The following is a 21,705-nucleotide window of genomic DNA, read 5'->3' on the forward strand; positions in this document are numbered from 1 at the left end:
AAGTGAGTACATTTAAGAGGGATTCCAAACACGTTAAGAAGTTTTTCGGGATACAAGCAAAACCATGCATGTACAGACGTACAAAGGCAGTGTTTATTGAATAAAATGTAAAAGCTGATTTTGAAAACTTTTTTTGAATATTTAGTTTAAACAGATTATTGCTTAAAAATGCATCATTTAAGCTGAATACATTAATTTAATCTTTTTTTTTAAGTTTTACTTCGATCATACTGATATAAAAACATTAAAAGTTCAAATAACTTTCAAATCAGTGAACAGTGTGGGCTGAGAATTCTATTGTTAGCTGGAAAATATTGACGGATTCTTCGTATTTTACACGAACCTCGAAAGTAATCTCTGTACAGCATCGAAAGATACAGCAAGGTCCAAATATTTTGGCGACGGTTTCACCATCATTGTCCAGAACTTCAAAATTTCCCTGACAAACTCCAAATCTGCAAATAAGACAGAAAGATTAAAAAGGACAGAATTCTATTTTTTTTTATTTTTGGTCAAATTAAAGTTGACTTCCTATGTGGTCTGTCCCACCTGAGCGCTTCGAACCTCATTTGATGGTAACAAATAAAATCTGACTTAACTTGAAAAATATATATCAATATACATAAAGTTTTGTCATTTCCAAATCATTTTTCACTCAAATGTAAAAGGTAAAGATAACGAACAGTGATCGATCTCAAAAAATCTACAGACAATACAAATATGTGAAGAGGGTATAAAACACGGACCCCTGGAAATTCCACAGGTGGGATCAGGTGCCTAGGAGGAGTAAACAATCCCTGTTGACCGGTCACTCCCGCCGTGAGCCGTATGTATTGATCAGGTAGACGGAACTATCCGTAGTCAATTCAGAACAAAAACAAAGGCCTAACAATTGGTATGAAACAAGTCAGCCAAAATACGACCCAATGATAGGTTAAATTTGTTAACAAGGTCATTATAACGACCATAAAATATACGAAATGCTTACTTTAAATGAGGCTGTTGAAATCCCTGTAACATCAACTTATCAGTGAGTAGTCTGCCTCGCTTTAAAGATTGATCGTACTCAGAGCAAGCTCTTGGGTAGCGAATAAGTTGGGAGACATAAACACCTTAAGCAGGTGATAGTGGAATATTACTACATAAATAAGGAAAGTTGACGATAGAGAAGCTAAAGTCATCTCATTTGTCATACAATTTAGTTGTTAATTGGCCTTTACCGTCTATAGTCAGTAAAATATTTAAATATGAAACAGATGTGGCAGACTCTGTGGTGTCTTTTATTTCAAGTTCACTGGGATATATCGAGTCGAAACATAAATGAAAATAACTTATTGTTAATTGATAAAACATCGTCGATATATCTGAATGTCGAATTGGCCACAGCTAGTGTTTTCCTCTTCTCGTGTAGAAGTTGCTAAATAAATTCTGCTTCATAGGAATATAAAAACAGGTCAGCTAATAAAGGAGCACAATTAGTGTCCATCGGAATTCCAACAGTTTGTTGGAAAACTTGGTCTCCGAAGACTATATAAATGTTGTCAATGAGGAACTCAATGGATATATACAACTTGAACCAAATCATTCAAAGCTTACGAAAGTTTTCAAAAATTAATTTCGGCCATGGCTAGGAAGTTACACGAGGAAGTAGTTAAAGGCGAGATTTTTTACCGGGTGGTAAATTCCACGTGAGGGAGGGGCTTATTTTGTACAGGTGTGAATGCCTTGAGGGCTAGCAGTCTACCTGTGGTCCTAATCCCTATACAAAGGAAGTGATTTAATACACAGTACGGTACCCAAGAAGTCAATCTTTACCTGTACGTGTTGGGATTTTGAGATGATTTTGAATTAGAAATAAAAAGTTGTAAATAAAGTTTAATCTCAATAATTTTTATTAATTTTAATTGAATGTGTGTCAAAGCATCCCCACCCAATAAAAAAAATATTATTCAAAGTATTTGTTCAGCTTTGACAAAAAATTATACCAAATTTTGATATATATTATCATAAAGAATATCCTAATTATTTCAAATACTAAAGGTGTGTGTATATATATCATCAAGCTAAAAATTCCATAGTAATCATGGTAATACATATTCTCTATTGTTTATACCATGTGTAGTAAATATCAAAGGATCAAAAGCTAATTTGAAGGTCACCACGAATGCCAAACAAGGTGTACAGGGTATACACAGGGACTGGTAAGTAAATGTCAATCAAGTTCTAGCACCCAGTGATGTACCTTAATGCACTTGATTGACAGGGGTACACAGACCAGGTATTTTTGAAGGCGGTGCTTAAAATCTCTGCCTTTAAGTTATTTTTAGAGATCATCTTCCATCTTAATCCCGAACGTGTTCTGGTTATTAAGTCATAAGAAACTCTTTGCAGACGGGAGGACTGTTATAGTGCCAAGACCGTTATGGACTTGCTTGGTATGTCATCTTGCAAGTTTTTGATCATTCGGAATTTAACAATCTACACGATAATTTTGATACATTCACGGCATTGAACGTGAAAATTACGGGATAATTCAAGTAAGGTCTCTAAAAGAGCTGGGGTCGGCGTGAAAACTGGAAAGCGTGAGATAACGAGAAATATATTGATTCACTAATAGTAATCACATCCATAAATGGTTTCGTCTCGGTATGGACGAATATTCCTCAAGGGACGTGAACCAAGACGTAATCAATTTATTATTCATTGGATAAATTCTCTGTTTTAATCATTCAGCATTTACAGTAATTAATAGGATTGTGGGAGCTGTTTACTATACAATCATTAAAGATCACCAAACGTACTTCTGTTTAATGGATCCCAGTGTTCTGTTAAGGCAGTCTACGACATAAACTTTGTGGTTACACAAAACACAGTCCAAGCAGCAGCACCAGTCACATCGACAGGACTTCCGGTACAGAGTGAAAACGAGGTCGTCCTGAGGTGTGAAGAAATCCAGTCGAAATTGTCGATTTGGACCACAAAACCAGCGACAAATACAACTGGCGTCTGATAAAAAGAATATTTATATAACTCTGATGCATGATCTAGAGATTTATGAAAGATAAAAAGATATCAAGAATAATAAGGTGAAAGACCTTGGGTCAAGGTCAAAATTAAACATTCAAAATTATCTGGCTAAAACTTTTATGATCGTAAAGATATTTAAACACGCGTGAAGTGTTCATAATTCGATGAATTTATTGCTGGAATACTTTTCAGGTCCAGTCATGCTGACCTGGGTCAATTTCAAATTTTAGCTCAGAAAACTGCAACGTTTGATTCATTTTTTAAGTCTAATATGAACTCTTAACCACTACATTGCAAGAAATTACTACAACTCATTATCGCTACTTTTCACCTAGATTTCAGGTGTGCATTACCGCTTCATTTCATCAATAAGATTGGTAATATCAACTCATTACCGCTACATACACAAATCTACCTGCGAGGTATATCATAAAAGGACCCATCACAAGTACACATGAAACAGAACATGAGTTCTGTTCAATATAATTCACTCACAATGTAGTCGAAGTAGAATTGAATATGACAAATATTCATTAAACTTGTAGTAGAATGTACAATTATTATATATAGAGTCGGTTGAACCAAATGGCTTACATTGAAAAGTTTGTTACAAATCGCGGAAATGCAGTTTAATCATTGAAGGTTATGAATTTTTGTATAAAACTGAGAAAAATTTATTAAGCCATGTACATGTGTAGAAAGTCGCTCCAAAACAGACTTACATGTACATATTGTGATATCTCTATATGCATAAGGAGCTGGCCAGCGGAGTTGCATAGTATCTGTAATGTTTACATATACATGTAAATGTAGCAGTAATGTATGAAATGTATGGAGAAAACGAACAGTATTAAAGCTCCGAAGTCCATTAAACAATACAAATTTTGGAGCATAGCAAACACGGACATCTAAAACATCAGAGGTGGGATCAGGTGCCATGGAGGAGTGAGCATCCCCTTCAAACCGGTCACAACCGCAGTGTGCTCCTTGTCATGATCGAGAAATAACTGAAAAATCGGTAGACAATTCAGTGGGTAAATAATTGATTAATAAGTAGTATGAAAAACATCATACAGCATTTGACTTAATGATAAATTGTATTTGCTGACAAGGTCATTGTATCGACCATAGAACATACGAAATGACGACTGCTGATATTCTTGTATCATTAACTTGTTTGTCAATAACTTACCTTGTTTTAGAAATTGTTCATCTTGCGTATCGAATCAACTGAGAGATATAAACCCCGTATACTGTTTTGTAGCGGTAACGAGTATAAAGCAGAAATGACAATTGTGAACATGTAATGCACCCGCTTATAAAGCCTGCAATTTGCCAGAGTGTATTAGTTTTGCTTTTTATAAGATACATATAATTTCCTTCGGAAAACTTCACACGGTGGACTCTGTTTTCGTATGACAGCTCTTGCTTGGCTTGCCTTGAATACTTCTTTCCTTACAATGGTAGTTTGTGTACATTCTTGTCTCAGAATAATAGTGTAAATACATTCAATATGCCTGATATTGTTATCTATATAATGTGAGCACACCTTTGCCTTTTAAGGAGATTGAACACAGTTTTACTTCATAGACAAATAAACACCACTCGGCACACCTCATCTAATGATGTAGGCGACGGAATCATCCAAGGTTTGCCGAATAAAATAAACACATGTATTCTAACCTTCCAGTACGTAGAATAATTCCTCCTCTCTTTCGTTCCAGATCTTGTATGTGTTTGTTGCCCCACAACCTCCTGACAAGGGGAAGAAAAAAACTTCAATATATATGATATTATTCGGATAGAAGGTTTACTTGACTGTTAATATGAACATGGTTGAAATTACTTTTACAGGAATTATCCTGAAACAAAAATTATTTGAATCTGTAAAGTCATCCTAACAACGTCAGGAGTCCTGAGTCCAAACGTGGCCGTGGGACCCACGTGTGCACTCAAGCACCCTGACGTAAAGTCAGGTTTCAAAAGTGGGAGGGGGGGGGTTCCAAAAAAAATCTGACAAGCAAAAAAAAAAAACCTAAACTGACCAAAGGGGGGGGGGGCAACTTCCCAAATTTATCTGACAAGAAAAAAAAAATATTTTACTGTCCAAATCCTGGAATTTGTCAGTGCTCGACCTTACAACAATAAAAAGTGGGGGTCCAACCAGCATGTAAAAGAAAATTTACTATAGCAAAATACAATACTCAGAAACAAGTGGGGGATGGGGGGGGGGGCTCCCCCGCGTTCTACGGGCCTGAAAGTTAAGTAAAATAATTGAAAACATGGTTTGCAAGAGCGGTTTTTGTCCATTAATTAATACTTCCGAATTGTGTTCGAACATTTTTCCTGGAGAAATATGAAGGACCCTTTTGATATTTACTGCACTTAAGTGATATCACCTATTCGAATATTCAGTTGTACATGTATTCAGTTGGTGATATCACATATTCAGCTTTTGAATATTTGATATCACCAATTTGATATGAATTGGTGATATCACCTACTAGTATTCGAATAGGTGATATTACTTATTTGATTTGAATTGGTGATATCTTCTATTCAAATCAAATAGGGGATATCACCAATTCGTAAAGGTGATCATCTATTCAAACTATTTATGAAATTACAACTGCTCCCAAGACTATACATGTACTGAATATACATTTACTCTTTACAGGAAGTACATGTATAAACATTTCAGTTCCTTTATACATTGACCGGTGTATACCCCGAATTTGTAAATTGAGTTGTTCTATGAACCCTTTTTTAATACCTTACGAACAGTGCCCCTCCCCTATTTTCTCCCTTTGTGCCCAAAATGTAATATCTTACAGCGCATCTTGAGTTTATTTGATGATTGCAATGCCGAAATAGTAGAGGATGTGGCTTAAATTAAGTTCAAAAAGTCAAGAGAAATTTTATAATATTTTTTTAAAAAGTTTGTTTAAGAGTAACGGAGTCAATATCATCAATTTTGAATCAATTCTAGGAAAATGAAATTGCTCATTTTTAATTTCATCCCATACTTTACATTGAAGCTAGATTGTCTTGAGGAAAGGATCGTCTATTATTAATGGTGTGAGAAATGGAATAGGTGATATCACCAGTTCGAACTGGTGATATCAGTTCGAACTGGTGATATCACGAAACGAATAGGTGATAATTATTTATTTCGAATAGGTGATATCACCAATTCGAGAAGGTGAAATCACTTTTTCGAATAAGTGACATCAACTATTCAATTTGAATATCACTAAATGGCAAGAAATACCAAAACGGTGTCTCATACAGGTATCCCAAGTTTAAAATGTATATATAATGAGTTTATCCAGTGCACTTTCGATTACTTCATCTTGGTCTAGAATAATATTAGGAATATTCTAATCTATTTCACATTATGTTCCCTTTATACATTATATATATTTGTACAATTTTTCTTCAGAGCAGATCACTCTATATGCATAAAACTCATGAATTTAAGTTGAACTCTTCATTGTATATACTGAGTTTATCCAGTGCACTTTCAATTACTTCATCTTGGTCTAGAATTCTAATCTATTTCAAATTATGTTCCCTTTATACTGTACAATTTTTCTTCGGAGCAGATCACTCTAACTGCATAAAAGTGATAAAACTATCATGAATTTGAACTCTTCATTGAGCAGTGTTTGGAGATCCTTTAAGTTACATTTAAAGACAATATTAAAACTGACGTGATTCGCGATATGATTTGTATCTCGTTGTCATTTCTCTTTGACCTTGGATTAAAACAAACTTGATTATTGTAAAACTCTAATATACTAGTAATTAGTATAGACCATGGGTATTAAAGGGTAGTTGCCGCGATTTTGAGACGTGAAATTTGCGGTGGCACTCAATTTTACAATACTAGTATGCTATTCATTGAAAATCCAAGATCTGTGATTTTGCAAAATTTTCATGAAACATGGTAATTTTGAAATAATAACGAATTAGAAAAGAAAAAATTTGGTTTTTTTTTTAAAGTATTATTACATTTAGATTTCGTTGCATAGTCATTCAAATTGATGTTGGCTATTTAACAAATGACGGATTGTCTTACAATAAAAATTCAATGCAGTCCTTAGAAGTGAGTGTAATTTAAGTATGAAAAGGTTCACCTCTTAAGTCGGACTCCATCTGTTGCCTTATATAAATGAAGCCCTTATCAGTAAGTCCCTCCAAACCGGGTGGCGGATCTAGACGGGGATTAATAGACTTCCTTCGGAGGGACTTGACAGACATCTTTCTCCTCTGCATCTCGGTTAGCGAGTCCGAGGATGGCGATACTCCCCGGGACGCGACGGACCCCCTGGGCTGCTGGAAAATCACCGACTGTCGAGCAGCCTGCTCAGTCATCAGCGACAGTCGACGTCTGTCCTGCTGCATTAAAGTCGACAGTCGAGATAATTCTGGTTCCATTTTCCCCAATTTGTTTAAGAGTAATTATTTCTTCGCTTGCGATTTTTGGATGTGTGGATATTTTGGACTATTTCCTACCAGCAGAATGTAGATAATGATACTGAGGCGACATCGCCAGGGTTTACGTAGTTGATGTTGAAAAATTCATTCAAGTTTATTGAACGAAGAATAATAAAATACAGATTATGCCTTTTCAAGCCTGAAGAATCCTTTATGGGGAGGATTTCCCACCATTAAAAAGAGCAAAATCTAATCTGACATATTACCTTTTGTGTCTAGATATTTTTATACTGGATTATTTTTTTTTTCATGGGCACCTTCTGCAGTTTTTACGGGGTTGGGGTGGTCACAGGCATTTGCTTCTGTAACACAAGTTTTAATAGTTACATTATTATACTAAGAGGTAAACCTTTATTGAAGAAACTATGGGCCTAGTGCCGTTCATGAAATTGGACATGTACATGACTTCGTTGTTCAAAGATCGATAACTCTTTAACAGTGCAACATTTTATTTATTGTTGCTTGTGATTATGTTATTGACATGCAATGAAAATAACTCCTTTAGGAAAAAAAAGGTGGGGGGAGGCTACACATTTCTATAGTACTGCCAGATTGAAATTTAGAACAATACATGTCTGTGCAATATATATTTGGGGGGGGGGCACAGCCATACATTTTCAGTTGGGGGGGGGGGGGGCACTATCAAATACAAAAAATTCCTTGACAAGCAAAAAAATAAAAGGGTCATCAGACGTTTTTATTGAGGGGACACAATCTAGTAGTAGTATATTTTCTATAGTAACACAAGCTAGTAGTAGTATATTTTTTATAGTGATCTATATATCGGCAAAATTATTGGGGGGCACGCCCCCCACCCCGGTTCCTACGGCCGTGATCAAGAATTATCATATTAAATTAAACAAAAATTTTCCACCAACAAATCTGTCATTGTGCATAGTTACATGTTTATTTAAAAATAGACAACTAAACAAGAAACAAAATATTTTGTTGACTACATGCATATAAAAAGTATAGGGGCTTGTCTTCCGCATTGTTAAATGTAAAGTAATTTAAGTCACTATGCTTAAAAAGGGGGAAAAGGAAGAGAACTTTTAATTCTCTTTTTATTAATTCCTGTTATCATGTTATAAATTTTCATATATATGAACTTATTATTTTTTTTTTTAACTGAATTTCATTTTCGACCCTCGCATAAGTACAGCCTTTTATTTTACTACCTACACGTGTACTCCTTGAAAATATATTTATTTTACTACCTACAATTAATTCAATTCAATTCAATTAGTTTATTTACCAATTAAGGACCCTCATGGGGCAAAAAGAAAGTACATTGTAAATTGACATTTATATATAGTCATATACATGTAATACAATATACATACACACAAGAGAGAAAGAGTTGCATGATTGATATAAAAAGAAGGATTAAACCAGATAGTTTTTATACATACATGTATACATGTACATAAAATCTGCACAAATAATATCATACATCATATATATGGAAATTTACATATTTATATCATACAGATATTAAAGTACATATTTTTTTTTAATGTTTGGAATATCAAGAATTCTTAGTAATTTTTCTATTGAGGAATACGAAGTTGTTCTTTTGGCGAGATGGAGTTCCTTACTACATATGAATGCATCTTTTAATAAAGGAAAATCTGATGTTAAATTTTCTAGTCTGTAGCAGTATTTAAGTAATCTATTGACAATATCATAATGTAAAGGATATCTACCCAGTTCTGAAAGAGAAGCATGGCCGGTTCACACTTTTCCTATTCAGACCTAATGTAGTTTTACATGTACTCTTTGAAAATATATTTGATTTCATCAAATTTATGATCATATAACAAAAAAATGTAGTTTTTATTGATTTCTTTTTTTTAAAAAATATTAATTATATGTTTGTAAGACCTCATCAAGAATGGAAACAATTTCAGATTTTGACATTTTCCCTAAAAGCAGTTTTATTTATTCTGACACCTTCCCCCATATCGCGATCTCGCAGAAGCGAGACTTTGGTGCCATCTTGATTAAAGAAGAAAAGAGGCAGAGGAAATGTCGGTGAACTTGTTCAACTTCTAGTAATTAGTCATACACTTGAGAAGTAAGTAAGTACGATCTTGTTACTATTGATGTACGGTATTATGATGTTTTATTTGGTTTAGTAATATGACCAGAAAATCGTTATTTGAACACAGTGTCAGAAAGGAAGATGTTTAAAAATTTAACGTTTATAAATAGAAAGTATTCAGGTGTTTGTTTCCGTTAATTTGAAATGAGGTAGTTATATTTGATTTGTCTTTTGAGGAAATACCTAGAGCTCAGTGTGATTGAGTTGCAGTAGATTTTCAAATCTGACTGTGACAATGATTTGAATTTGGCATCTTTTGTGGGTGTGGATGAATCATGTGCACCCCACTGTCATTGGCTCGCTGAGCATGAAACAAAATAGATCTATAGTTTATAGCATTATATAGTTTATATATGTTGTTTATGGAAACAGAACATCTCACTTTCATTGTCATTGGAAGAAAAGCAATGATTTCTTTTCCAAACTTAAAAAATACAATACAGTTGTTTTAGTTTTTTAAAACTAATTAAAAGTTAATTGTTTCTAAAGTTGTAAGATTAAGGTAGATCTTAAGATTATCATAAGATATGAAAGTTTTGTGAAACACCTATTTTGCAATCTTACAATAATTTTTGGTCTTAAGACAGATCTTAGTCATAAGATTTGTGAAATGGGCCCCTGGTCAATACGCTAGTTTCGAGATTGTAACTCTCCTACAAAAAGTATCAATATCAGCATGGAAGTGGGACAGGTTGTTAATGTATACAAACGTGCATAAATAAATGAACGTTGGCTATGGCTTTTAAAGTTCATTAAATGTTATAGAAATTTGATATTGCTAAGCAATGATCATTTTGATGGTTTTATAAAGTTCTACTATACGTTTTTAGCTCACCTGAGCCGAAGGGGGTCGGTTGGGGCCACAATGGGCGATCAAAGTTTTAGATAGGAATATATAGGAAAAATCATTAAAAATCTTCTTCTCAAGAACAGCAAAGCCATGATTGGTCATATTTACATGGAAGCATCCTCAGATAGTGTAGATTCAAGTTTGTTCAAATCATGACCCCCGGGGTCAGGTGGGGCCACAATGGGTGATCAAAGTTTTAAATAGGAATATATAGGAAAAATCTTTAAAAATCTTCTTCTCAAGAACAGCAAAGCCATGATTGGTCATATTTATATGGAAGCATCCTCAGATAGTGTACATTCAAATTTGTTCAACTCATGACTCCCGGGGGTCAGGTGGGGCCACAATGGGTGATCAAAGTTTTACATAGGAATATATAGGAAAAATCAAGAACCACTGTGCTTGAAAATATGAAACTTATGTGGAAGCATCCTCAGGTAGTGTAGATTAAAGTTTGTTCAAATCATGACCCCCGGGGGTCGGGTGGGGCCACAACAGGCGATCAAAGTTTTATATAGGAATATATAGGAAAAATCTTTGAAAATCTTCTTCTCAAGAACAGCAAAGCCATGATTGGTCATATTTATATGGTAGCATCCTCAGATAGTGTAGATTCAAGTTTGTTCAAATCATGACCCCCGGGGGTCGGGTGGGGCCACAATGGGTGATCGAAGTTTTACATAGGAATATATAGGAAAAATCTTTAAAAATCTTCTTCTCAAGAACAGCAAAGCCATGATTGGTCATATTTATATGGTAGCATCCTCAGATAGTGTAGATTCAAGTTTGTTCAACTCATGACTCCCGGGGGTCGGGTGGGGCCACAATGGGTGATCAAAGTTTTAGATAGGAATATATAGGAAAAATCTTTAAAAATCTTCTTCTCAAGAACAGCAAAGCCATGATTGGTCATATTTATATGGTAGCATCCTCAGATAGTGTAAATTCAAGTTTGTTCAATTCATGACCCCCGGGGGTCGGGTGGGGCCACAATGGGCGATCAAAGTTTTAGATAGGAATATATAGGAAAAATCATTAAAAATCTTCTTCTCAAGAACAGCAAAGCCATGATTGGTCATATTTACATGGAAGCATCCTCAGATAGTGTAGATTCAAGTTTGTTCAAATCATGAACCCCGGGGGTCGGTTGGGGCCACAATGGGCGATCAAAGTTTTAGATAGGAATATATAGGAAAAATCATTAAAAATCTTCTTCTCAAGAACAGCAAAGCCATGATTGGTCATATTTACATGGAAGCATCCTCAGATAGTGTAGATTCAAGTTTGTTCAAATCATGACCCCCGGGGTCAGGTGGGGCCACAATGGGTGATCAAAGTTTTAAATAGGAATATATAGGAAAAATCTTTAAAAATCTTCTTCTCAAGAACAGCAAAGCCATGATTGGTCATATTTATATGGAAGCATCCTCAGATAGTGTACATTCAAATTTGTTCAACTCATGACTCCCGGGGGTCAGGTGGGGCCACAATGGGCGATCAAAGTTTTACATAGGAATGTATAGGAAAAATCTTTAAAAATCTACTTCTCAAGAACAGCAAAGCCATGATTGGTCATATTTATATGGTAGCATCCTCAGATAGTGTAGATTCAAGTTTGTTCAACTCATGACCCCCGGGGGTCGGGTGGGGCCACAATGGGTGATCAAAGTTTTACATAGGAATATATAGGAAACATCTTTAAAAATCTTCTTCTCAAGAACAGCAAAGCCATGATTGGTCATATTTATATGGTAGCATCCTCAGATAGTGTAGATTCAAGTTTGTTCAATTTATGACCCCCGGGGGTCGGGTGGGGCCACAATGGGCGATCAAAGTTTTAAATAGGAATATATAGGAAAAATCATTAAAAATCTTCTTCTCAAGAACAACAAAGCCATGATTGGTCATATTTATATGGAAGCATCCTCAGATAGTGTACATTCAAATTTGTTCAACTCATGACTCCCGGGGGTCAGGTGGGGCCATAATGGGCGATCAAAGTTTTACATAGGAATATATAGGAAAAATCTTTAAAAATCTACTTTTCAAGAACAGCAAAGCCATGATTGGTCATATTTACATGGTAGCATCCTCAGATAGTGTAGATTCAAGTTTGTTCAAATCATGACTCCCGGGGGTCAGGTGGGGCCACAATGGGCGATCAAAGTTTTACATAGGAATATATAGGAAAAATCTTTAAAAATTCTTCTTCTCAAGAACAGCAAAGCCATGATTGGTCATATTAACATGGTAGCATCCTCAGGTAGTGTAGATTCAAGTTTGTTCAAATCATGACCCCCAAGGGTCAGGTGGGGCCACAATGGGTGATCAAAGTTTTACATAGGAATATATAGGAAAAATCTTTAAAAATTCTTCTTCTCAAGAACAGCAAAGCCATGATTGGTCATATTTACATGGTAGCATCCTCAGGTAGTGTAGATTCAAGTTTGTTCAAATCATGACCCCCGGGGGTCAGGTGGGGCCACAATGGGCGATCAAAGTTTTAGATAGGAATATATAGGAAAAATCTTTAAAAATTCTTCTTCTCAAGAACAGCAAAGCCATGATTGGTCATATTTACATGGTAGCATCCTCAGGTAGTGTAGATTCAAGTTTGTTCAAATCATGACCCCCGGGGGTCAGGTGGGGCCACAATGGGTGATCAAAGTTTTAGATAGGAATATATAGGAAAAATCTTTAAAAATTCTTCTTCTCAAGAACAGCAAAGCCATGATTGGTCATATTTAAATGGAAGCATCCTCAGATAATGTAGATTCCAATTTGTTCAATTCATAACCCCCCTCCCCCCCCCACCCCCCACCCAACCACTTTTATATTTAAACTTTTCAACCTTTCAAGACTGAACTGATTTCTGCTTTACCTAGCCATAGTGCTCAGGTGAGCGATGTGGCCCCTGGGCCTCTTGTTACAAAATTTACTTTCATTTAAGATACTAGAAAACGAAAGAACCGTCATAGTCTTTGTAAGAAAAATAATTCTTTGATTGTACAAACCTTTTCTAAAAAGTTATTGGGATCTTTGAAGTTATTATAAGGGAAAGAGTCATTCAGAATGCCAACGTACAATGATCACATGCGTGTTTATTTATTAGAGATCCATATCTCTTCCCTCATTTGATAAGTTCTTATCCACTGATATTTTCTTTTGTTCCGATTTTTATTTTGTTTTGGTGCAATTTTTTGTTCATAGAAAAAATTGTCGCCTTACTTTAATTCGGTAATGTTCGAATTAAAGAGTGCATCCCGACAATCACTTATGATGGTATATTGATGATGTAATGTATACATAACTGTCCCACCTGCCTGCTTATGCAGGCACAAAACTCCCCTCCTTAATGAAAGAGCGCACCAAGGGAGATAATCTCGAAACTTGCGTATTGTCTCAAATTCAAGCATGCTCATTCAGTCTATCCCAAAAGCACCTGACTGTCAAATAAAATACAGAGAAGAACAATTTGATCCAATGTTCAAGTTAATGTATTCTGTGAACTTGGTCCAGATGTCTGAAGGCCGCTCGGTTCAGATATGGTTAGCCTTAGGGGTACATTGTAGTTATTATGGATCTTCGTAAAAATAATTAAAGTGATACATTCCCAAGAAACTTCCAGTATGTGTTCTAAGATTTCATCATTTATATTAAACAAGTTACTAGGTTAAGGATCAAATAATAATGAAAAAAATATTTGATGCAAATTATTATATGATAGCTAGCAAAATACCAGTGAATAACTTCATTTGGAAGTCTGCATTAAACCTTTAAAAACCCATAATTGTAATCATGTAATGTTTAATAAAAGTTTGAAGAATGTGATAACTTTAAGCTGTAGGTCATTGAGGTATCCCATTTTCAATCCCTCTTGTACAGTGCTATCTAGATATTTCACACATATTGTAATTAAAATTAATTTATTATACTATATTACCCATTTCATATTAGCAACTTTCACAACCCCAATAGCCATACTACTAGAAATTATCAGAATTATTTTATTACTTGGTAGTTCATCCAAACGGGAAAGGGGAAAGAACATCAACATAAGAACAGATGTTTTAATTATTTTTATTTAAAGTCTACATTGTTGTTCCCTTGAAATTATATTTAACATAACTTTTACCACACATCTGTTCTTTCATATTATTTTGTTAGACTTTGAAACATATGCTAGGAAAAACAGTAGGTTGCTGCTCACAACATATAGAGATCATTTAGATGTTTGATTAACTTGCATGATTTCAGAAGATGAAAGGCATGCATTTGATTGTACTGAGTGGAGATATTGTCAATAGCTAAATAAGCAAATACTGGTTTCAGTTTGATGTCACAATTCTAAGTAACCATTGAAGGGGAAATTGCCTGTTAAACATATTAGATCATAGATAGTGTGTACCACTTTGTTCCTGATGCAATTACCCTTACAATTTAGATATATTATATTCTAACTTTTTAATTAGTATTATCAAAGCAGAAATGATACACACGCAATAATGTAGCTTTACCTCTTGCCTAACAACTTATGTGAGTTTAATGGCTTAGAATTTAGCACATTTACAGGTAAATCATAAGTTATTGAAGGAAAAAAGGCTTTTCCTTATATGACATTAATTGCTTAAAATTTAGTAAAATACAGATAATTAAATCATAACTTATTGAAGGAAAAGAGATTATCCATGATAAAAAAGCAAAGATGAGAATTGATGAGAATTGCTTTTATTTTGAGTGAAAATATGAATAAATGCTGCATGTATGTAGTATATATACATTTACATGCCTGCTACTGCACCTGTTGTGATATATTTTCTGGAGATTGAAAGCAGAACTCCCCCCACCCCACATTTTAATCATCAGATTAGATTTTAGTATGTGGTGGTAATTTGTGTATTAGATGTTGATTTACACTCGTGCATGAGAAAAGAATCTGATATGTCTGTTTTTCCTAGATATACATGCATATATATACCCACCTGTTTCTTATACTTTTTGTATTTTTATTAAAATTACACTTTATGTGAATCATATGAAATACTTTTCTCCCTGTCTATTAAAAATTTAAATCTGTGCAACAGTGCTGCATGAATGGTGAAAAAAAAATATCTGTGACAGTGTATAGTTTACTACTTTGTAAGGGTTTAAACTTCTTAATTAAAGATGATATTCAAGATAATGAAAGAGAATGTTTGAGATTGTATCTAAAGATGCTTTCAATAAGATTCATGCAGAACTTTTCATATGTGTCCTTCATAGAGCAGTTTTTGTACACAATGCAGCATGTAATCTGGGGGTTTAGCTCAATGGCTTTCTGCAGAAGCAGAGATGAGTCATTTCTATTGATCAGATTTCCTTCGATTGGAAACTGTGCCATCAGACAAACGATAACCTCTATGTAGCTAATTACATAATAGGAGGGGAAATCTTCACTTCCTTTCTCGGTCTGTCATGTCATAAACGTCCGCATAGGGACTGTCATAAAATCCATTGAGATTTATGAGTTTGTTGAAAATGTCAAATATCAACATGAAATAAAAATCAATTAACCGTTTGATTATTTTATGAAAACTTTTTTAAAGCTTAAAGATCTGAATTTGTATTGGTGTTAAATTAAGCATACCACTTTAGCAAAATTGGTTTTATCTGTTGTCGTTGTAAAAGTATACAGTGTATATGGCTTTTAATTACAGATTATAAAAGTAAAAACAGGAATTAATATAGTCAGACAGCAAAAAAAATTAAATGTCATTCGTTAATGAGGTTTTCCTTTGACATCACTTGTTTACGTGGGATTGTGTCCTTTTGTTTTTTGGCCTAATCTCCACCTTCATCAAAATTTTTCTTAAGGATTTAGGGAGTAAATCCTGAAGCATGCTACCTCTACCAGATCAATGATAACAAGTCATCAATAATATGCACTGCTCCAGAGAGAGAGAGAGAGATGAGTCATTCTCTTAGCTTTTTTTATATAGAGCTGATCTTATTTACATTGGCAAAGAGCTTATAAAACTGCACACAAAAGTGAAGGAAGGAATGCCGGGTCAAGGGGTTTGACCAGGGGCATAGAAAACATTTAAGCTTGTTAATTCTACCTGTATTGTTGTAAGTCTTCCTGTTTTTTTCTGTGCATTGGAGTACAAGTGCATAAAATTCTTGATTTCAATACCTTGGAATTTTAACACCGTAGGTTTTTTTCCCTTGTGTGTATGGATGATATAAGGATGGGCAGTTATTGTGTAATGGTGCTCTAGACTCGTTAAAAGCAGAAAGGTCTAATTGACATTATTCCTGTGGTAGTCCATTAACATTCCAAAATTTTCCCCCAGTAGCAGACAAAACATTTCAGGTTTGTTTTTCTCCTCTTCCGATTAGCAGTGATTTGCTGTGTTGGGATACAATATGAGTTTTAACAAGAAAATTTTCTTTCAGAGCTGTGTGCTATAACAAATTGCCAATAATGGCAGTTTTGTTTGTTTTTTTTAGGATGTAAAACTTTCTGAATGTAGTAATGAGTGAGTGATCTGGTTAAAGACATGAATCATACTATTGATTCTTGTGTAGTAAAGTATTTAAGGCCTCATTATAAAGAACTATTTTTTTTAATGATTTTTTGGGGGATTTTTGTTTTTTTGGAGACAGTGTTTGACACAATATGGAATCAATATAAAAGATTGCATGGGGGATTGAATGTTGCCTGCTGGTTATTGAGGATGACATGTTGTCTGATAATTGGTCATTGAAACTGAGTCATGTTGATTTTTCAGAGGCCTGCATTCTGAGCCTGTTGATGACTAGCAAGTATTGATGAATGCTGAGTAAGCCAGCCTGACCATGTCGGACAGCTTTGATGAGGGGGAGAAACCCCCTGCCCCTCCCGTGAGGCATACTAGTACTATGAGGTGAGTAATTTTTATACACAGAAGTTTTTTGTACATGTAGACTAAGGAGGTATCACATTTTTATTACAGTAAATGACATAGGCTTCCATAATTAATTGTTACCCAGTGTGCACAACAAAAGTTTCAGTGTTCTTGAGAACAGTCATACCTCGTTATCTCGAACTCGATGGTACCAAGGAAAAACTTTGGGATATCCAAGGGTACAAGATATTGGGGTTAAAATACAAAGAGGAAAGGTGATAGGGACTTGATGACTTAACATATCCATAAGGTTTGAGATATCAGTGTTTGAGAAACTGAAATTCAGCTGTAATTTCTTTAGCCTAAGAGTGTAGGAAGAGGAAACAACAAAAGAATATCTATACTAGTGTTTAACCCCTCCTTAGTGTCATGATAATAAAGAAACTCCCTAGTGAACTGCCACTTATAGCTCTTCAATGGGGATACTCTCATATAAAGTTCATAAAACATCTCTTAGCATACATAGTAACTAGCCAATGAGGAATTCATAGTGGTTAACCTTGCTTGATGCCAACTAATGGTAAACATTGGCTCTCACAGATGTAATTATGTAGAACTTCTAGTTAGTACTTGTACAGAGTACTTGTTATTTGTGGATGTGTTGCTTTAAACTCGGTAACCTCCCCATGCAGACATGTAGATATTGACTCAAAATGAATCACTTCTTTTGGATTAACATTGTTAGTGAGGGTTAATGGGTTATTTTCAATTCATATTTCTCTATCGATAAACTAACACATATCTAGAAGGCCATGTCTAAAATATGCTGATTAACCTAGATTTAAAAAGATGGCAGACTTAAATGGGTACAAGGGGGCAGACATTGTTTGCTTTCTGTTGGAATATATAAAACATTTGTGAATGTTATCTGACCCAATGATCAACGGGCATGAAAGTTAAAGCAAGGAATTTCAGATTTAAGTTTACAAACATTATTTCAATGAGAAATTTTAAAGTGTAACACTAATAACAGCATGATGTGTTTATGTTTCAGCTGAATTGACTTTATAGGTCACTTGGTTTTATAATTTTTGAACATGATATGTATTACATAGATATATTATGTCATGTACAAAGAAAACATTGTACACCCAACAAGTGAAGGCGTTGTTTATCTCAACCAAGGAAATATGATTTTTTTTTTTTTTTTTTTTTTTAACAATTGCTTAATAGATACTGTCTTACTGGGGATTTCTAATGCAGCTATGTCAGGAATGCGGTGTGTTTAGAACAGATGCTGCACACTCAACAGTTAGGGAACCCCTACAGACATCTTGATAAAACTAATTGCTCAGAAAATCAAGTGCTGTCTTGAATTATGGGAAGTCATTTTCACTGCAGGCCGAGGCATTATTGTTCTGTGTTTTACAGATAATACTTCAGCTGTTGTATGAATGTACATAAATCTTCACCATATCTATATACTGTACCTTGCATGGAAATGAAACTGTACATACACACGTTATACCCACACCAATCACTTCTGTTACATGCCCTGATTAGCAACATTACATCCCAAATTTCTTTTTTTTAAAGACGTATATGCACAGTATCTCATCTTGAACTCGATTGGACTGAAAAAAAGATCAAGATATCCAAGGGTTTGAGATACTGAGGTTTAAATACATAAAGAAAAAGTGGAGGGGACTTCCAACTCGCTTCGGCATATATATATGGTTTTTGAGACATAGATGTTCAAGATACCAAAGTGTGACTGTATAATTATCTGGTGAAATAATGGTTTAGGAGAGAATGAAAACATCAGTGTATTAAAATATTTATGCCAGTTGAAGTATCTTTTTTGTCAGACAGCTCTGTTTGAAGTGGTTTGGTATTATTTATAAACATTAGGTGTTAATGGTGTGGTTTCGTTTGTTTTTCAGGGATGGAAATTTGCCACAAGAACATAAACCACTGCCAAAAGAACCCGACGAAAGGAAAAAGACAAAAACTCCCAAAAGTATGTCTTTGTCTTAATGTTTTATTTATATGTATTGTACTTCTACAGGTAATTTTTTAATGACTGTGCATTGGTTTCAGTGAAATAAATTTGCTGACTAAATACATGTACTAAGTTCAGGGATTGGGGGGGAGGGGGGTGTCCATAGATTAGATGAGATTTTGATTTCATTCTTTAATTGGATTTGAAAAATACAAGAAAATACTGTTAGATCTCCTTGTGTATATGCACAAATTGTACAGAATCAAAAATTCACATGGAATTACACCTGTCAATACTGCACAATACTGAATCATTTAATCTTGGCACGCGCAGGGTTTGTATTTTTTTTTTCCTGGATGTTTTTTTTTTGCTTTGGAACTATGATACATGTTTTTGCTGCATGTGAATGAACTTTACGGCTTTTTCTGATGTAGAGATATCAATTTGTACAGAGAACTTTGGCCTCTGCAAATCAGCAGCTGAAGTAAAACAGACATTTATACTGAATTTAAGTTTTTAAAGGGCAAAACTCAAGTACATATGTTTCATTCATATCTATTGCAAATTCCATTGCTTCATCCATTTTTCCTTAGATACAACAAAATGATTACTTTGAATACTTTATTAACATATCAGTCAAAGTTATAGGTTCAAGTCAGTCATGTGGGCAAAGGTTTTGATGTTTCTTGATATTTGTTTAATATGTAAAAAGGCTATCTTAATTATGTCACATACATCTGGGCATAGTACACTTTGCTAAGTCATGAGAAGCATTCTTTCCTCTTTGAGATGATTGATGCCATGTAAACACATATGAGAGTGCTGTGGGTGACAAATGTCTGTGCACCAGAAAAACAGGAACCAGAATCTTAGGAATGTTGAAGTGTTTGATATATTGTCTGCATCCAATATTGTTTACAATCCACAGTAAGAAGCAGTCATAGAAGTTTCAATATTAATGTATTTAGAAGTGTGTTGAAGATGTTTCTGTTTCTTTTCCTCCAAAAATTGATGGAAGACATAATTCAAGATTGAAACTTCGTGGAGAGTTTCAGAATGACCATGCAGGGGAAAAAAAAACCCTGATGAAGTGTGTTTTTATTTACACAATGTGATGCTGTCTGTTGACGTGTTCACAACACTCTTAATGGGATAATCATTGTATTGCGACAGTAATTCTGCCCCTGTCAATTGCTCCTCGTTTTCTGTAGTGCAGTAATCGCATAGTCCTCTTCCTGTAGTGCCGAGGTATATTTAGTGTTAACTTTGACGGTAGAAGGTGTGTTAGAGGAATTTTTTTGGAGATGTGATGCCAGTTTGTGAGCAATTCTGCTGATTTTTTTAATGTATATTTTTGGTTCTGTTGGATTTTATGTAATATGAGTGAGAAAAAGAGATCAAGTTGGTCCCATGTTTTTATTACTCTTCAGAGAAGAATGAGTGGAGGATCCAATAGGCTTTCAGGTTGGGAATTTTTAAGAAAGATGTACATGTATCCTCAGTATATTTACAGGGCATGCTTGAATGAAAATGAAATATATTTTAGTTCATATTGCATGGCATAGAGATATAGATCAAATTAGTTAAAGTTTTTTTTCTCATATATATGGTTAATAATGTCATAAACATCATATTTATATATTTATTTACAGGTTTAAATTCCAAAAAGTTGAAAGAAAATGAGAAGCCAATTATTTCAAATCCCTCCAACTTTGAGCACACAGTCCATGTGGGCTTCGATCCCCATACCGGAGAATTCACGGTGTGTAAAAGATGTCTTTCATTCGAAATAAAAAAGAGTTATACTCTTTAATATTTTAAGGAAAGTAAAGAATGTTATTTAAAATTCTGTCATGTAAACAAGGTAGTCCTCCACTTACTTTTCTTATGTTCCCGTAATATAGCTCTATAAGTATGAATCCTTGCCATATTATGTAACTATAAACTGTAGGTCCAATTTTAGAGCCATTTATACCACATAACATTCTTATGAAAGTACTCTTGCACTTCAAAAGATCAGAATGTCAATATATTAGCTGTTGTGGTTATAAGGAGGTGGGAGGGGTGTTACCCAAGTGTGGCAGAGTATGTGTGTCAAGAGCTGAAAACATGGTAGACTTGTGTCTTTGTTTTTCAAGAGGGATATCAGTGATTAGCTGATAAAGAGTTGGATTAAAGGCTAGAAGAATGTCATAATTGGCTTGGTAGTAAATGGGGGGCTCTTGATTAAAAAAAAAAGAAAAACATTGCATATACAATTATACATACAACATGTAATGTTGATGTTTGTGTTAAGAAATCCAACGTCTAATGTGTGAACTTGTCTCACTTGATTCATGACTTTTGGTTCCTTAAT

At 34.5% G+C, this 21,705-nt stretch overlaps 2 protein-coding genes across 4 annotated transcripts in view; one reads left to right on the plus strand and one right to left on the minus strand.

Annotated features, from left to right (window-relative positions):
• Nucleotides 1-343: 343 nt before the first annotated feature.
• On the minus strand, nt 344-7,469 carry LOC133177424 (phospholipid scramblase 1-like; the record flags this gene model as incomplete). Its single annotated transcript, XM_061312464.1, has 4 exons — nt 7,167-7,469; nt 4,711-4,782; nt 2,802-3,006; nt 344-455 (listed from the first exon to the last, which is right to left on the minus strand). Coding segments are annotated over exons 1-4 (690 nt in total), but the record flags the coding sequence as incomplete, so codon positions are not given.
• A 2,021-nt stretch (nt 7,470-9,490) lies between these two features.
• The window catches only part of LOC133177427 (serine/threonine-protein kinase PAK 3-like), a 50,118-nt gene continuing 37,903 nt past the window's right edge, over nt 9,491-21,705 (plus strand). Inside the window, exons 1-4 of one of the 3 annotated variants that reach the window (XM_061312467.1) lie at nt 9,491-9,608; nt 17,252-17,386; nt 19,291-19,367; nt 21,002-21,111. In XM_061312467.1, coding sequence (XP_061168451.1) covers nt 17,319-17,386; nt 19,291-19,367; nt 21,002-21,111 — 255 coding nt within the window. In that variant the 5' untranslated portion in view covers nt 9,491-9,608; nt 17,252-17,318. Of the gene's footprint in view, nt 9,609-16,768; nt 16,828-17,244; nt 17,387-19,290; nt 19,368-20,713; nt 20,814-21,001; nt 21,112-21,705 lie in introns of those variants that run through there. The other 2 variants (XM_061312468.1, XM_061312469.1) reach the window with 2 other exon arrangements.

This window comes from Saccostrea echinata, unplaced genomic scaffold (genome assembly GCF_033153115.1).
Source record: "Saccostrea echinata isolate AGI-Se365-2 ecotype Australia unplaced genomic scaffold, CSIRO_AGI_Sech_v1 ptg000142l, whole genome shotgun sequence".
NCBI classification, from domain to species: Eukaryota; Metazoa; Mollusca; class Bivalvia; order Ostreida; family Ostreidae; genus Saccostrea; species Saccostrea echinata.